At 41.8% G+C, this 16,805-nt stretch overlaps 1 protein-coding gene across 1 annotated transcript in view; it reads left to right on the top strand.

The window, feature by feature from the left end:
- The first annotated feature begins 404 nt into the window (after positions 1–404).
- LOC104015959 (microtubule-associated protein 1B) overlaps positions 405–16,805 on the top strand; it is a 59,272-nt gene continuing 42,871 nt past the window's right edge. Inside the window, exons 1-2 of the mRNA XM_087770635.1 lie at positions 405–708; positions 5,744–5,845. Coding sequence (XP_087626761.1) covers positions 528–708; positions 5,744–5,845 — 283 coding nt within the window. The 5' untranslated portion in view covers positions 405–527. The remainder of the gene's footprint in view (positions 709–5,743; positions 5,846–16,805) is intronic.

Below are 16,805 nucleotides of genomic sequence, written 5' to 3' on the forward strand. Positions count from 1 at the left end.
CATGCTTCAAGGCTGAGACCCTGGGAGGGCCTCGGGGAGTGGGAGATGGCCAAGCCAGCAGAGTGAGGCCCTGAGGGAACAAGGGACATGGGATGACCAAACCAACAGGGTAAGACAGCAGGAGGGCACGAGGGACGCGGGACCTGCGCCGGCCGGGGCAGCACGGGCGGAGGGGTCACGCGGCAGGCCGGGGCGCACCTCGAGGCCTCCCTCGCGGCAGCCCCTCGGCGCATTGTTCGCACCCCGCGTCCTTCCTGCTTCCGGGGGCCGCCGCGGGGAGGATTTGCCGCAGATGACATCAGCTGTGGATGCTGGAAAAGTGGCGGTGCGGGGATGCGCCGGCTCCCCCCCCTTCTTCTCCTCCTCCTCCTCCTCCTTCCCACCAGGTCCCTGCCCTGTACCGTCTCCGTATAAAAGCGCCGCCGCCTCCCCGCCCGCCCTCATTCCCTGCCTCCTGCGGAGCCGCCGCCGAGCAGCCCTTCTCCCCCCAGTGCTCCGGAGCCGCGGGGCGGAGCGGGGCGCTCGCGATGGCCACCGTGGTGGTGGTGGAAGTGGACTCGGAGCCCTCCTGTAGCATCCCCAACCCAACCTCCCTCTCGCCCAGCCTCTCGCACCGCTTCCTGGACAGCAAATTTTACCTGCTGGTGGTCATCGGCGAGCTGGTGACCGAGGAGCACCTGCGGCAGGCTATCGCCAACATCAAGCGAGGTGAGGCGGCGGGGAGCGGGTCCGCCGCAGGCAGCGCCGCAGCCCCCCGGAGCACCCACCCCGCCGACGCCTTCCCCTCGGAAGCGGCCGCGGCGGGGTTCCCCGGCCCGGCGGGGCGTCGCGGAGGGCAGGCAGCCGCTCCCCATTTTTTCCCCTTCCGCGCGGGGAGAGCGGAGGAGCTGCCCGGGCTCGGCCGGCGGGGCGGGGGGCTCGGCTGGCGGGGCGGGGGGCCCGGCCGCCCCTTGCTCATGGTCGGGACGACACACACACACGGCACAGACACATGAGCTGCGACGTCGTGGTCTCCGGTTTCTTCTTTTTATTTCACGAGGGGCTCGTCGTCCCGTCTGCGCGCACGCCCCTTCCGCCCCACCGGACTCGGAGGCCCCCCGTCGGGTGCGAGCGCCGAAGCCCCGTGCGGCGTCCGGCGGCGGCGGCTCCCTGCTGCCGCCCGCACAAAGATCCGCAGTCGGCTCGGCGCGTACCGCGCCCCGCTGTCCATCCCCAGGATGCAGCTAGCAGCGGGCGAAGGGAGCAAGCCCCCTCCTCACCAGTGTTGGGGTGGAGGAGCTAGGGCTGCGGCAGGAGCCGAGCGCCCCCAGCGCCGCCGATCCCATCTGCCCGGAGACAGCGGCGGGTGGGCGTGGCGCAGTCCGCACTGCGGTCCCTATGGCAGCTCGGAGCGGACAAAGGGCGTCCGCGCCGCCGAAAAAAACCCGCGTCTGGGGCTGGGGCGGCCGGGCTGCGGGGAGGCTGTTCGGCGTTTCCCTCGGTTCCCCAGCAAACCCCTGTCCTCCACCGCGAAACCAAATCAGCGGGATCCGGGGCGTTTTCCTTCTCAGTCGCAAAGACTCCCTGAGCAGGAATGCAGCTGTGCCTATTGTGTCTAACTTTAGGCAACGAGACTTTTCTCTTGGCTGGAGAATTTTTCAGGACCTAAGCATTATATGCACATATATATTTCAATAAAGAAAAAGATATGGGTAATAAGGCTAATACCTGAGTGCTCAGCCTCATTGTCCTGCTATGGGATGCTATGACTCATTGTTTATTTGTCCTTTTTCTTAAGACAGGAATGTATCGCAAGTGAAATGACAGTTTTATAAGTTCTTGATGTGGTTTCTGATACAATAGATTGCAGTATACATGGAGAGGGGAAAAAAGCCCCATTGCCATAATAGTGGTATAAAGCACAAAGAAAATTATTGCTGGACCCTATAGTTTGTTAAACTCAATTGATACATGATTTTGTAACATATTTTTGTTCTGGGCTGGTGAAAACAGAAATATCAGAAACCTGCCATTGTTAGAAGGGAGAAAGAGACCTTGGAAAGGGGAATTGGTAGCAGCCTTGCCATGTAGGTGTGGTTCAGCAGTCCAGCTAGGACTTCATTTGTCTCTATTGTTGTTTTCTCAATTATTGTTGCTTTAGTTGGCTATTTCTCTTGATTCTTTTTTCATGACTGTTTGTGGTAAAGGGCTGCCTCATCACAGCTAACCAGCTTCACCGTGACCTGTTCATCTTTATTGCTACCATTGTCTCCTAGGGAGAACTACTGAGGCAGATGCTTTGTCATTCAGAGCCTCTTCAGCATTGCACTTTCCTAATGCTATCTAATTTTTGGTTGTGTCAGAAGTAAAATGTCTGCATTTAATTAAATTATTAAAATTTATAGAGCAAATGGATAAAACTTATGCCCTCAAGACATTTGATGTCATCCTTCCTCTGAAGAAATGTTCTTCAGTCTCTTGAAGCTTCTATTATACAGTTGCTGCTGCATAGCTCTGTTGCTGCTACCTCTTGCCACTAAGCATAACACTCACTTACAGTTTTAGATGTTCAGAGGGAATGCTTTGGCCTTATTATTCATCATTTTGGATTAGAAGTCACCTCACTGCTCCTGGTGTCAGACGATCTGATTGGGATTTTGCCTGCTAGGAAAAAACCTTGATCAAATTTTGAGGTGCATTGTTCTGGATGAGTATGCTGGGAGTCTGAAGCTCTATCTGTATGAGGCAAATATGGGCTTGACTAATCTCTTTCTCATTGGAAAGTATGCTGTAGTCTGGAAAAAATCGCTTCTTTCAACCTGTATTCTCAACAGAGCCTTAAATGTGTTTAGGGTTCTTGATAACTGCCTCACTGTCTTCTCTGGTACTTCTCCTAAGTACCATCACTGAAAAGTGTGGATTCATGTGCTGAACTGCAGCACAACGTGTCAAAGAATACATCTGCTGATAACACATCAGTGGCATGATGCTATGCAACCTGGTGGAATGCAGAGTCATTTCTTAATATATCATGAAGAGGGAATGGTGTAGAAAGCTGCATTTTCAATAATTACATTTAGGATGTCACTTTGCTAAGGGGGCAATCCTCCAACCCACCATCCACCAAAAAAGAAGGAGGAAGTGAAGAGAAAGCTTCAAGATTTTTCCACTGATTTGGCAGATGCCACTGGGTGTGCCCTGTCTGCTGTCTGATAAGTCCTGTGTCTAGTGGCATTGCACTCCTAAGTCTGCAGAAAGAAAGAAATAGCTCCAGTTCAGTCATACTTCCAGTAGTTACTTCCATGCTGTTAATGATATACATCATTGGATTGACCTTGGATTTTAGTTCCAGAATTACCTCTGTTCTACCCAAACCTGATTTGGTTATATAATGTATATAATACATTATACTACATTATAATGTATATGCATAATTTTTGCATCCAGAATGCTGAATCATGCAGCTGCAGATTTGGGATATTCTATCCAAATCTCAATTTCAGCTTCTAGGACTAATGTGTGCATGGTATGTCTAGGCTTTTTTTTTTTTTTTTTTTTATTTCACATCGAGTTCTGTATTTTGGACATTGCTTGGCTCAGCAGTCTGACTATGCCTAATCAGAATCTTATCCCTACTGCAAATTTGGATTCATGACAAAAGCAGCTAGGGGTGGATGGTGGACAGATCCTATCATTAGCAGCATTGCTGAATCATAGTCCATATTGCTTAATTAACCTTTGGAAAGCTTTGTAATCTCCCCACACAAGCTTGCTGTCAGAGGCCAGCGAGCTGTTTATCTTTTAGTTTCTTGAAGTTCAGCACTCATTCATTCAACGTACTTCAGCTTTGTGATCAATGTCAGTTTACTAGTCATAGTTTTCATATGCACTGTACATGCATAGTATTATATCATCTTTACTTTCTTGCTCTCAAATATTCTAACACCTGGAAAATGTTAAAGCCTGCTGAGCTGTATTTGTCTGCCAAAACTATGTTCCAAACATGCACCATATGGCCAAGAGATTTTTGAGAAATGAAAATAAGGAGACTTACAGAAGAGACTCACTGCTTATGCCTCTGAACAATGATGCATAACTCAGGAAGTGGAGGTGGCTGGTTATAGTTCAGTTATTTTTCTCTTGAGTGGTTATGAAACACACAGGTGATACTGTATTTCCAAATTTATTTAGTTTCAAATGGCAGCTACTTAATAGCTGGTAGCATATCCCAGTAAGAAGCATGCTCCTACCTTGACTGGGATGCTGACAAGGAAAAGCCCTGGATGAATTCTCCCTGAAGAGGCTTCAGGCTCTTGAAATGCAGATGTTCATATTTGCATGGAGAACCTACCCAGAGCTGCAATGGGAGACTGGCAGCACAGATCTGGTTTCTCTGCTCTTCCCCCTCTTTCTCCTCCTCATCCTTCAGCCCTACAATATGGCTTCTGCCAGTGCGAGGCTTGACATTTCTGCTGCCTTGAAAGAGAATAAAGCATGAGAGGCAGCACTGATAAAGTTTGCAGCCTGAAATCCTGACAGAGTTACCAGCAGAAGTGTTAGTGCTAGTCTCACAGTAAGGGGTTGGCCACACACCTCTTCAGGCATCTCCTCCACCCCAAAGGTACCAAACCCCAAAGTGATTTAACTCAACAATTTCATGCAAAGACATGGTCAGGCATGTGGGGAGGGGCTACTAAACACTTCCTCACCTGCAGTCCCTTCTGCATTTGCCAGCTAATTTGTCTAAGTCTAATGATATTCCTTTAGGAAAAAAACTAAAACTCACTATAATGTTGGTGTTCAAAATCGCAGCAGTGCCTGGACTTACCAGTAGTGCAACTGCCTGCTCATTATTTTCAAAACAAAACAAGAAAGCTTATAGAAAAATATTAAAACATATTCTCCTGTTAATTTGTTGTGGTTTTGTGTTTTGTTTTGTTTTTTTTTTTTTTAATTTAGTCATCAAAATCTTATGGTAGGAAACTATAAATTTGTCTTTTGGCTGCAGTGATTTTTTTTTCCTGGTCAAATTTCAATCCTTAAAAATATATTTTGGAATAATACATTTTATGATCATATATGTGTCAAGTGTCTCACTTTCTAAGTAGCTGGGGGGAAAAACGGTAGGGAATAGAGATGTGATGTTTATGTTTTAAATGAAAAAAGATCAAGCGTAGCATTTTAAAATCTCAAAACTAGAATTTTGATACTTCATAAATAAAAGATCACAAATTTTAATTTAAAATATGGGATGCTTCAAAGCTTTTGAATGAAGAAGTCAGCAATTTGATACTTTGTATTTAAATATTAATTTGCAACATGCTGGGTGATGCTGTCTTTTTTTTTCTTGAAGGGACAAATACAATGGTCTTGCAATAGGGCTAAGGTATCCCCTGAGTGATTCACTCTTTTCAGTTTTATAAATCAATGTATTGCTATTTTAAAGTCAATTCCGGGACATCAGTAACTTCTTGTAATGTGGCTACTAGGATATGGGAACCAGCAGTCCTAAAGCAGGGGCCTTAAAGTATTGTTACCTTTTGGAAAGGCAGATTTCCTTTTGCTTGTGACTGATCCCTGTCCAGAGTGCTTCTTCTGAGCACTCAGCACTTTGCAAAGGACAGCTGTGTGTCTTGAAAGGAAGAGAGACTGGTGTTGGAATTTAGAAATATGCAAATAACATGAATGTAAATGGAGAAATAATCAATTAAAACTTCCAGTGCTCATATATCAAGCTAGATGTGTTTTGCATTTTGAATTTTAGGAATCCGATCATGGGACACAAACTTGATTGAATGCAACTTGGATCAAGAACTGAAACTTTTTGTGTCTCGCCATTCAGCTCGATTCTCTCCTGAAATTCGAGGTGAGTTTTTTGAAGTGTCTGACAAAGTTTTGTTTTGTATGGTTTTTTTAGGAGCAGAATTAATAAATACACTCAGGTATTGGATGGCCCACTTTCATTTGTGATTCTTTACAATGAATACTTTTTTCTTTCTTTTAAAATATGGCTTGAAAATTATAATTTGTTTTAACTTTCTGACAACAGGAAATGTCTGAAACTTTAAAATAATCAGCCTTTTAGGTTAGCTTCATGTATCTCACCATGATTACTTTGGCAGTAGATGTTAGTTTTAGGACCCCATTAAAGTTAAGTGAAACTCACTTTTTGACTGAACAGTTTGTTCATGTAGCACAAATCTAGTAGTCCTGGAGACTGAAGCTGTTCCTCACTGTGGTAGGTAGAGCACAAACAGAAAATAACCTGAAAGGTTAGCTCTACAGTTTGATAAAGCCAGAAATGGTGTCATGGCTGTTGTATGAGTGTGGCTCAAGCCCCATGTTTGTCCCCAAAGGGCTTGGACTTTTCTCTTTCTTGGTATGGAAAAGCTGAGGGGTAGAGGGTCTACCTTGACTCACAGGAACTTTCTTTGGCTTGTATGAAGAAATTAGAATTTTACAGGGCTCGTGAGACTAAATCTCTTCTGCTGCCTTTTCTTCAAGCCTGTCCTTCCTTTAGAGGATTCATAAAATAAATAAAAAACCCAACAATTTTGTGAAGTGAAAAATTTGTTTTTATTCTGAGTGCATGGGAATCAAGTGTTTAGTAAGTTTTCTAACATCTCGTTACTTTAACACAAATGCTGAGTGAGTATGTGTGAAATTAATCTTGGTTTTCATATAAAAATATATAGCCTTCTCCAAGGAGTATTAGGTTGCTTTCATTGGTGAAATTATTGTGGCCATATGCACATTGACTAGTACAACCTAGTATTGATGAATGTTATAAATTCTGGCTTCAGGAACATCTCTCAAGTATGCTGAAAAGGACTATGAAATGTTGTATCATACTTCTGCATCACATTCCTAGGGTCAGTTGCTATACACTATTGACAAAGAGATCCTGACGTCTTGCTAGCATGACAGCATTGACCTGATGGTCTTGACTATTGTACCAAAATGTTTTGTGTAACTAATTCTTCCTCTTGCAGCATAGATTATAGCAGATTTTGCCATATCTCCCCATATCTATAGAGAGTAAAACATTGCCAGATTTAAGAAAAAAATATACCTTTATGATTCTTTCCCTGGTCTGTAAAACAACAGAACCAACACAAGAATACTCAGTGTGAAGATTTAGGGTCAAGGCATGTAGTTCCTGAATTACATAGAAATAAACTCAGGCCTAGAATACATCTTTCATTTCAATTTAAATGTCATGAAGCCAATTCAACTTCTCAGTGGCATCAGTTGCCTTGTTTTACAGAGAGGGTATTCTAATAAGTGAAATTAGCAGAATTTATCTTTAAGGAATGCAATATGCAGTGCACCTTATTTTTAACATGTATGTGTTTTATTTTAAAACTTCAGGAAAAAAAAGATCTTGTGCTTCTTGTTTAGCCAAAATATTCCAGTGTGTCTAGGGGTTTTTTTGCTGTCTTGTTTAGATGATACCTCTTGATAGCATTGCATGAATTAAAATAAAGCAAATGCTCTGCTTTCATATGATAAATGAAATAAGATTGTGCACTTCTTTTTTTCAACAGAAAGATTATAGGATCCTCTAGGAATTTTTCTCTAGGAATTGTATTTTTGGTTGTTTTTTTCTTGTTTGTCTAGACTTGCCTATTTAGTCTGTCATTGTGTTGAATTGCAGCTTAATTGCATGTGACTGGAATTCATCAACATCTCTATGACAAGCAGTAATGAATGTGTTTTTCAGCACTGTTCAATCTTTAAACAATAAGCTGCCGAAATCTATGTTGAAAGCATTAAGGGAGCCTGAAACTGGGAAAGAGGGAACATCCAGGAATAAAGCTAGCCCTCTTGACCAATTTCATTTCTCAAATTTTGTGGAGAAGCCCATTGACACCTTCAGAATCCCACTGCACAGATCAGAGGACAATATTTTAGTCTCTCTAGTCTCTCTGTGGTTCTCTGATGTTGAATCTGCATGAGGCTCCTTTGTGTCTTCTCTACTGTTTGATAAGAAGGAGGGTTTTTTCTTGCCATTTGTTAATAAAATTTCATAATGTTTGATTTCTGTTCAACAAATGTTGAATTTTGAGTGTTTAACCAGGGAAACTGGCAACATTTATACTAAAGAGATGATTGTAAGTACATATTCTCTTATGGTCCCAAACTCAGAAATTCTCTGGAATTTGGGTAACTAGGTGACCTCTTGTCCAAGGAAAGTATTCATCCAAGATGATGGGATAGTCTGTGGGATTTAATTAAACAGCCTTTTTTTCAGTCTTTTGAGACTGAATTCTTTGTGCGACTCAAACATAGGAGCAGTTTACTGTTGAGGAAGGGTAGAGTCATTTAGTGTGTCTGCACAGCTCTTAGTATAGTGAGGTCTGACTACTGGCTGAAGCCATTTTGATTATAATGTTTAATTATGGTAATTGCATTGTATTTGTGCATAGTATATTCAGCTGCTGGGTAATTTATGGATGATTTATGATTCCCTGAAAAATAGGATTCAGAATGGAAATGCCAGCAGATCTTTTCTGATACCTTGTAAAGCAGCTGAGTTAGCAGACTCCTTAATAATACCAAATCTTGCAAAGATGTTGTTGTCAGGTGCTGGTGAAAAATGAGTAACAGAGCTTATTAACTGGTTGCCAAGACAACAGGCAACATGACTTAAAATGGGTACTCCAGTGCTTGCCTCTGTTTTCTCTTTCATGTACTGATGATAACTTCCATCTTATGTTAACTTCACAAGGACAAAAAATTCAAACAATGAGTTGTAACGTGCTGGAAAAGGAACTGTGTATCTGGTAGTGAGGCAAAGCAAGTGGAGAGTCTTGGAAAAAGCTCTGTTGAAATTGCAGCTGTTGCTACCATTCTTAATTAAAAAAAAGTTTCAGCCGCATAAAGCTGAATATACTGCTTCACAAAAGACCGAGTAAAAGGATTTTGTGTGTGGATGAAGCCACTGAGGGCCCTTCTGCAAGACTTCCACACCTGCCGTTTTGTCCCTCAGCTTCCACCTGGGGACACTTCACTGTTTCATTGGTGTGTATTCAAATCCTTGTCTAGATTAAAATCTGTTTTATTTCAATAGCTGTACAGTAGCTAGTCACCCCAAATCTTCTAAGAAGTACTGTTCAAGCAATGCACTGTGGCTACTTTGTATTTTGTCCTGTTGTTATGAAGAACATGTATCTGTGGAAGGCACATTTCCTATCTGAGCAGTACCAGAAGGTCTCCTGTTGCCCATAAGTCAGCGGACTGGCTTAAGTGAGTCCTTCTTTACCTGTGCCCAAGACTTTATTTTCACCAGCCTGCATGTGGCCAGGGAGGACCTTGGCAAAGTGCAAGATATGTTTGGTGTCCCCTCGGCAGCTGCTTACCTCAGCAGTGGCAGTGGGCTTGCCTCCTTCAGGCATCCTAGAGAAGGCCACTGTTCTTTGAAACTGTCGTTACCCCAAAAAGCCTTAACAGCTTTCATTCTGGAAGTTACCATTTCAAAAGTTACAATTAAGGATTGTTAGTATCTGGGAATTTTGGTCATCAATACCCATAACTCCATAGTTTGCCAAAATGCTGAATAGTCCTATTGCTTTTGTCAAAGCAGATCTACGCCCAGTTAATATCATGCCTAGTAGCTTGCAATATCAGCTCATGGAGTCGCTGATAAAATCCCAAAGGGCATGGTTTTAGTGCTATATTACTGAAAACTGTAGTTAATCAAAATTTGTCAAGTAAGAGGACATAAGTACTTGAGCAAAACGTATCACTTACTTAAAATGAAATACACAAAAAAAAGAACTAAGAAGTCAAGGCCAGATTTCTGAACCGGTATCTGAGCATCATCACTAAGCGCCTAGGAATTAATTCAGCTTAAAAACTCAAGTAGTCTGGTATGCACCTATAATATATAACCTATAAATATGATTCTACAGCTATTAGAGACTGTGATAGCTGGAATAGCTATTCAGTGGAGTCATTTATCAGTGGTCCTGGCTAACCGGGGAGGTCCCAGTTGACTGGAGGTTAGCAAATGTGACGCCCATCTACAAGAAGGGCCGGAAGGAGGATCCAGGGAACTACAGGCCTGTCAGCCTGACCTCGGTGCCAGGGAAGGTTATGGAGCAGATCATCCTGAGTGCTATCACGCAGCATGTACAGGACACCCAGGGGATCAGGCCCAGTCAGCATGGGTTTATGAAAGGCAGTTCCTGCTTGACTAACCTGATCTCATCCTATGACAAGGTGACCCGCTTAGTGGAAGAGGGAAAAGCTGTGGATGTTGTCTACCTGGACTTTAGTAAAGCCTTTGACACCATTTCCCACAGCATTCTCCTGGAGAAACTGGCTGCTCATGGCTTAGACGGGCGTACTCTTTGCTGGGTAAAAAACTGGCTGGATGGCTGGGCCCAAAGAGTTGTGGTGAATGGAGTTAAATCCATTAGGCCAAGGCCAATTGTATGAGATTCAACAAGGCTAAGTGCCGGGTCCTGCACTTGGGTCACAACAACCCCATGCAATGCTACAGGCTTGGGGAGGAGTGGCTGGAGAGCTGCCTGGAGGAAAAGGACCTGGGGGTGTTGGTCGACAGCTGGCTGAATATGAGCCGGCAGTGTGCTCAGGTGGCCAAGAGGGCCAATGGCATCCTAGCTTGTATCAGGAACAGTGTGGCTAGCAGGACTAGGTAAGCGATCGTCCCCCTGTATTCGGCACTGGTGAGGCCACACCTTGAATACTATGTTTGGTTTTGGGCCCCTCGGTACAAGGAGGACATTGAGGTGCTGGAGCATGTCCAAAGAAGGGCAACGAAGCTGATGAAGGGTCTAGAGCACAAGTCTTATGAGGAGCTTATTATCAGCTAATAAATTGTTGCGCTTCTGTGACAATCATTCTGGCACTGACTTCCATTTCTGCTTTTTTTTCAGGAATGATCTCAAAGAAAATTAGCTTGAATTTTCGTTACTGCCAAAACACCAGTACCTGCTGATGCTAAGCTGTTAGCATGAATCAGCAAAATGACTCAGAGGTTATTTTTAAATGCCTCTTATCACAAGTACGTACAATGAGTTCAGTTGTCTTAGAATAGCCCATATTTTATGGGAACAGGTTTTTGACCTGTGTGAGGCAGTTATCAGAGGCATGGGATTAAGTTAGTGGTGAATAACGATAGAGTTTTAACTCCATTATGAAATTTGAATCCCCATTCCTTTTTATTAGAAGGATAATTCAGCATACCTAATTGTATATTCTTATTTTGTTAAGGGTTATTTAACAAATACTTGCAGAATTATACTTCTTAATTTGCCCCTTACAAGACTCCTCAATCTTTCCTTGTTAACATTTTGTCTATGTTGAATGTCTGAAACTGAAGATGTAAACAATATTTTATTTTTGACTCTTGCCCAGTATCATTTACAGGTGACCTACCTCTCATCTCTTCCATCATGAATTTATAATAAATGTGTAACTAGAACATAATTGCCTTTTTTTTTTTGTCTAGTTTCTGGTTGTCATGGGCAACATTTTTCTCAGATGCCTGTTTTTCTTTCTAAGATTTATCTTTTTTAATTTCCTGGATTTTCTGTTACTTTCTGGTACTGTTTATCAATGACTTGAGAGAAATATTAAATGTTTGTAATTGGACTTTATCATGAGAAAAGACTTGATCCAAAGGCCACTGAAATAACTGGATTGGGCTTTGTATGAAGCCTTAAAAATTAGAGGAAATATTATCTAGTATTTTTAAGGTAGAACAAGGACCAAATTTTCACATAAAGAGGGAGAAAGGAAAAATTTTAACTTCTATTTCTTATCAGATAAAAATGGTGTTTTATTCACAGTGTTTTGCCTTTCATTGTATTCAGTAATAGGACCAGACCCAGCCTTCGTTGGGAAGAAGAGTTTAGATGCTCCTTGTCTCTAGACTGAGTATAATGGGGAGCACATGTTCATCCCTGTTGCCAAACATAGCATGAGATGTGTCACTGTAACTGCTGCCATCAGCCTCACAACAGCATGGGGAGCTCCAGCCATCATCTACCTTGTGGAGTCAAATGCAGAAAGCATTGCAAGAGATGCATTAGTGCTGGCTGCAGATCCAGGTGCTCCTGTCTGTTGACTGCTGGGAGTATCCCATAGTACCTCATAGTCCGTATGAGTAGGTAGGGAAGATATGCAGTTTAGTCAGTAATAGTGACAAATAGAAAGCTGGATAGTTCTGTAACAGAGACCCATGCTTTTGCATCAAACCCCCAGATGGTCCCACCAAAAAGACATGATGACTTTTGGCTTGTAGTCGCTGGTTGCAATCTGTTCCTAGAGCTGAGAAGAAAAGCCAGTGCTCCTGATGACCTGGGTTTGCATGCTGTCTGTGTGGGATCTGTGTGTGCAGCATAGACTCATAAATGTAAGGACATGACTTTTCTGGTTCCTGGCTGTTCTACTGGTTGGAATTAGTCTGTTTATGATTCAAAATCAGTTGCCAATACAAGACAAAATTAAGTTAAAATTATATAAAAATAATAACTAAGCCTTGTATTCAGAAATGAATTTGTGTGAATTTCAATATTATTTTGATGTTGCAACTTTATGTACTTTGGTACTTGAGAGCCTGTCTATAATGATGAGATGAGTCACTCTCCTGTGTCCCTATGTCACTGTCTCCTGCATAGCTGTATGTGGGAGATTCTGCCTATCAGAACTGTGGGAAGCTTAGGGTTTTATTTAAAAAACAAACAAACAAAACACCAAAAAAATACCCCCCAAAAAAAACCTTTCCAAGGAGGTAAACCAAGTTCTTAGTGGTATAATCTTAGGCTGTGTAATCTCTGAGTGACTCTAATGAGCTATGGAGACTTTCACCTGGAAGTCAACTCCCCCTTGCTGAGCTAGGCAGCCTTTGGAAGCTGTCCCAATTTTATGGCAGTTCTGTAGCTCTTCTGGTGAAAAGACCGATCCCAGCTTCAGCTCCCGTGTCTTGAGTCACAAATAAGCTTTTCTAAGTCTTGTAAGCTCTTTGTGGTGGATTGACCCTGGCCAGCTGCTCGCATCCCCCCCTGAGAGACTAGAAAGAGCAAAAGCAAGAAAACTCATGGGTCAAGAGCTCAGATTCTAAAAGTTCATTAGACTTGGAAGATTTAAATATTTTTCAATACTAATTAGGTTTTTGTACATTTAACATTTCCTGACAACTTTGTAAGTTTTAATCTTTCTGTCCACTTTTTCAATAATTGCATTACAGAATGCCATTCTTCTTATATTTCAGTCCACTATATATATAAAAGTTTGAAATGGTCTTTTGTTTGCTTTTTATTGTGCCCTAAAATGTGAACTGCTGGATCAAATGAAAATCAAACCACCTTTCAACAGAACACATGGAAGACATGGAAGTCACCAGAAAGAAATCCAAATGGAGATGTTGTATTATTTAAGTGACTCTTTAGAAGTAAGGATAGGATCCTTTGATCAGCAGAGACAGCACTGTCTCAAGTGCATAAATAGTTTGGCTGCACCAATTGTATTCCTGAAGAGTCCCTAGTGGGAATAGTTGCTCTGCACCTAACAACCCTCTATACCTATTAAAGCCTGTAATTACAACAGGAATTACAATTTGTAGGGGTTTATCATGTAGAAGGAGACCTTGCTGACATTCTCATTTCATGTTGAACAGGAGGATCTGATTGTATTAATCTGTTAAGAAGAGCTGTTGCCTTGCTACAGTGGGGGAAACCCATTTACTGGGCTATGCTAATAGGTGTGGGTACTCCACAACCATTTATTGACAGTAATCACAGGAAAGAGGAGATGCAAAGCATTCCGATTTCCTTAAACAGTATAGACTTACTCTTCAGTCCATTGAACAGTATAATACAATCATGCTTTAGAACCGTACTTACCTAAAAAGGTGTAGTTTTGACCTCTGGATTGTTTCATGGCCTGTGTGCTCCCTCTGTAATTAAATTAGTTTAAAAGCAAATTCCAGACCAAGGAATCAGTTTCTTGCAGAGAATCTGGAAGAAACTTAGACATTTACTTTGTTTTACGAGTGTCTACTTTTTTTAGTTTTGCACAGCATGTTATAGATTGCAGAGTTGATGTTCTTCTAACTTTCAGTCCATTCCGAACTTGATTCTTTTTCCCTGCTGATGTTGGACACAGCTAGGCATCTATGAAATTACCTGTGTCCTCCTGTGCTTTTCAGGCCTTCCTAAGTACTGAGAGTCAAATGAGTTTTTAACACAGTGCCTGCTGCTTTCCAGGGACGTGGTAGTTAGTGTGGTGTGTTCAGCCCAGGACAATGTTCAGTCCTGGCATGGTAACACTTTGTCCCTTCTTGTCTTGACTTGTAGTCACAAAAAAGCAGGGATGACTTGAAAAGAAGGGGCCACTCTAAAAGCTTTTTTTTTTCCACTATCAGAAGTGAAAGAGTAGTGGTGCAAGGCAGCCCTATGTAGAGCTACCCTACCAGCACCAGATGAGCTGGTATCTCTGCCCAGGACAGTGCAGCCCCAGACTTCAGTCCTTGGGAGCAGAATGATCACATCAGTTAAGGTGGTCTCTCAGAAGACCATCAGGAGGGATTATCTTCCTCATCACATCAGTATTTAGCTTTGCCACAGCACTGTGTTGGCAGGGCTCTACTGCCATGTTTCAGAGACAGCTTTGGTGTCTCTGCAAGGGCAGTTTTTGCATGGACAAAGCATAGATCAAAGACTTTATTCTGTGACGCTGACATCCGAAACTATTTTTTCCTTTTTTCCTGATTTATTTTTCTGTTTCTTCAGTTTATTTTAGAAGTTGTATCCTATTCCCTTCTGCTTCCCTAAAATGAGTGAAATGCAGAGTTTTGATATTAGCAGATGTTTTCAAGACTTACAGAGAAGCTTGTGTCCATCCTAGATGACACTTCCTTTTCTTCCTTTCCCTGTTGCTGTTCCTCCTGCAGTCTTCCTATATGTCACAGTAAGTCAAGGTGATTTAGTGGTAAAATGTGAATGGTACCTTGTCAGTACTGGCACTTCCAGGCTTGCTCCCTTTCTTGGAACCACACTGCAGCTAACAACAAAGGAATTTTTACTTTTTAAAGAAAGAGATGAGTTTAGAAAAAGCTGTGGTCAGGGACGTCTTTGCTCCCAAATGATGTTTTGTAGTCATCTAATACTACTTCTGGCTTCCCTCTGCTATTAAATACGTTGGAGGCTACTTCTGGCACTTCCAACTTTTTTTTGGTCTTCCTTTTGAGCAGATTGCTGTCTCTCTGTCAGTGATTGTTACTTTAATTTAGGCAGTGGTCAGATTAGATTTAGACCAAAGTCCTTTCTGAAACCCACCAAATATTACTCCCTGTAATATTCTCCCACCAAATATTAGTAATGTACTCCCCACCAAATATTACTGCATATCTGTTACTTGCAAAGATGGGACACTCTCAGAGAATATTGGTTCAATATTAGGCCAACTGTTTTTCATTAGATAGTCTAGGTAACCTGGTTGTTGGCTAGGTGTGGACTGGACACAATACAAAATCTCATCAATAATTGCAAAAAAAATATAAAATGTTTTCAAACCAGCAGAGATATAGCTTAAGTGGATCTGCCTTTCTTGCCATAGTGCTATGACAACAGTTATTGCTTTGTAAGTGGAGTTAATAGGACAAATATTCTCCACCAAGGTGACTATTTGTGATCAAATCACGAATTGGCTGTGTAAAGCTTGGAATCGGGGTTGCTATAGCTGACAGCACAATAACAGTTTCACTGCTGAGTTTGATGCTTTTGCAGATTTTAGCGTCAAAGGCTTAGACACCGAATATTCTCACCAAACATTTAAAGAAGTCTTGAGAGTTATTTTTTGAGATTCTGTGAAATAAGAGGCATCATAGGAAAGTAAAAGGAATCTCAGTCTTGCAGCTCTATTAATATTTTCTCATTATCTCTGATGTCTTTTAAATTGTTACTATTTTCAAACATTACCCTTTTCTGGTACAAAATTAATTTGTAATAATATTAATGAGGTTCAAAACTCATTCCCAGCAAAGTTTCTACATAAAATTCAGCATCATATCATGGAGTTACAACTACTTGATTTAAAAAAAAAGTTAAATGAGCAATTTAAAAAAAAACAAACACTAAAACCCAACAAACTAACAACCCACATCATATTTTCTTACCCTTTCCCTTTTTTTGAAATAGCCTGCCATGGAATTATGCTCACTCATGCTTTTTTGCCAGTAGATGGCATTCTCAGTGCCCATACTCATTGCTGTGCAGTAAACGAGCACATACTAAAACCAGTATGAATACTTCTCTACTGTTTTTAGATCGTAGTACTTAATGTGATACATATATTTCTATTTTGCTCTGAGATCTTTCTTGGAGTTTAAATTTCAGACAATTCAGATCTGTTGACTTTGAAGGACGAATCCCTCAATGTGAAATCAGATCTCTCATAGAAGCAGAATATAGCTCAGGCAGGGCAAGAGCTCTCACAGTTTGAAGACCACAGATAGTGATCATTTATGAAAATGCTTAACATTACATTAACTCTGCAGAGCCAGTAGGGAAAAAAGCAAGACTATTATACATATGGCTATATTTGTGCATAAATTAATGCATGCTGTAGATATATCTGAGGAAATACTTGTTAAATTAGCCTTACAGATCATGTATTCTCTGTATTGTCAGAATGCCTCTAACAGACCTGAGCTTCCTCTGTTTTGAAGCTGCAGTATAACCACACCAAGACGTATAGTAGTGCCTCTTCTCCCTTGCTAAATTTAGAGCACAACATGAAATAAAAGACCTGAGACCTAAGCAAGTAGACTCTGACTCACTTGTCAAGTTTAGTAT

Source organism: Nipponia nippon, unplaced genomic scaffold (assembly GCF_047370975.1).
Source record: "Nipponia nippon isolate SJK-2023a ecotype South Korea unplaced genomic scaffold, ASM4737097v1 scaffold_33, whole genome shotgun sequence".
In the NCBI taxonomy this organism is placed as follows: domain Eukaryota; kingdom Metazoa; phylum Chordata; class Aves; order Pelecaniformes; family Threskiornithidae; genus Nipponia; species Nipponia nippon.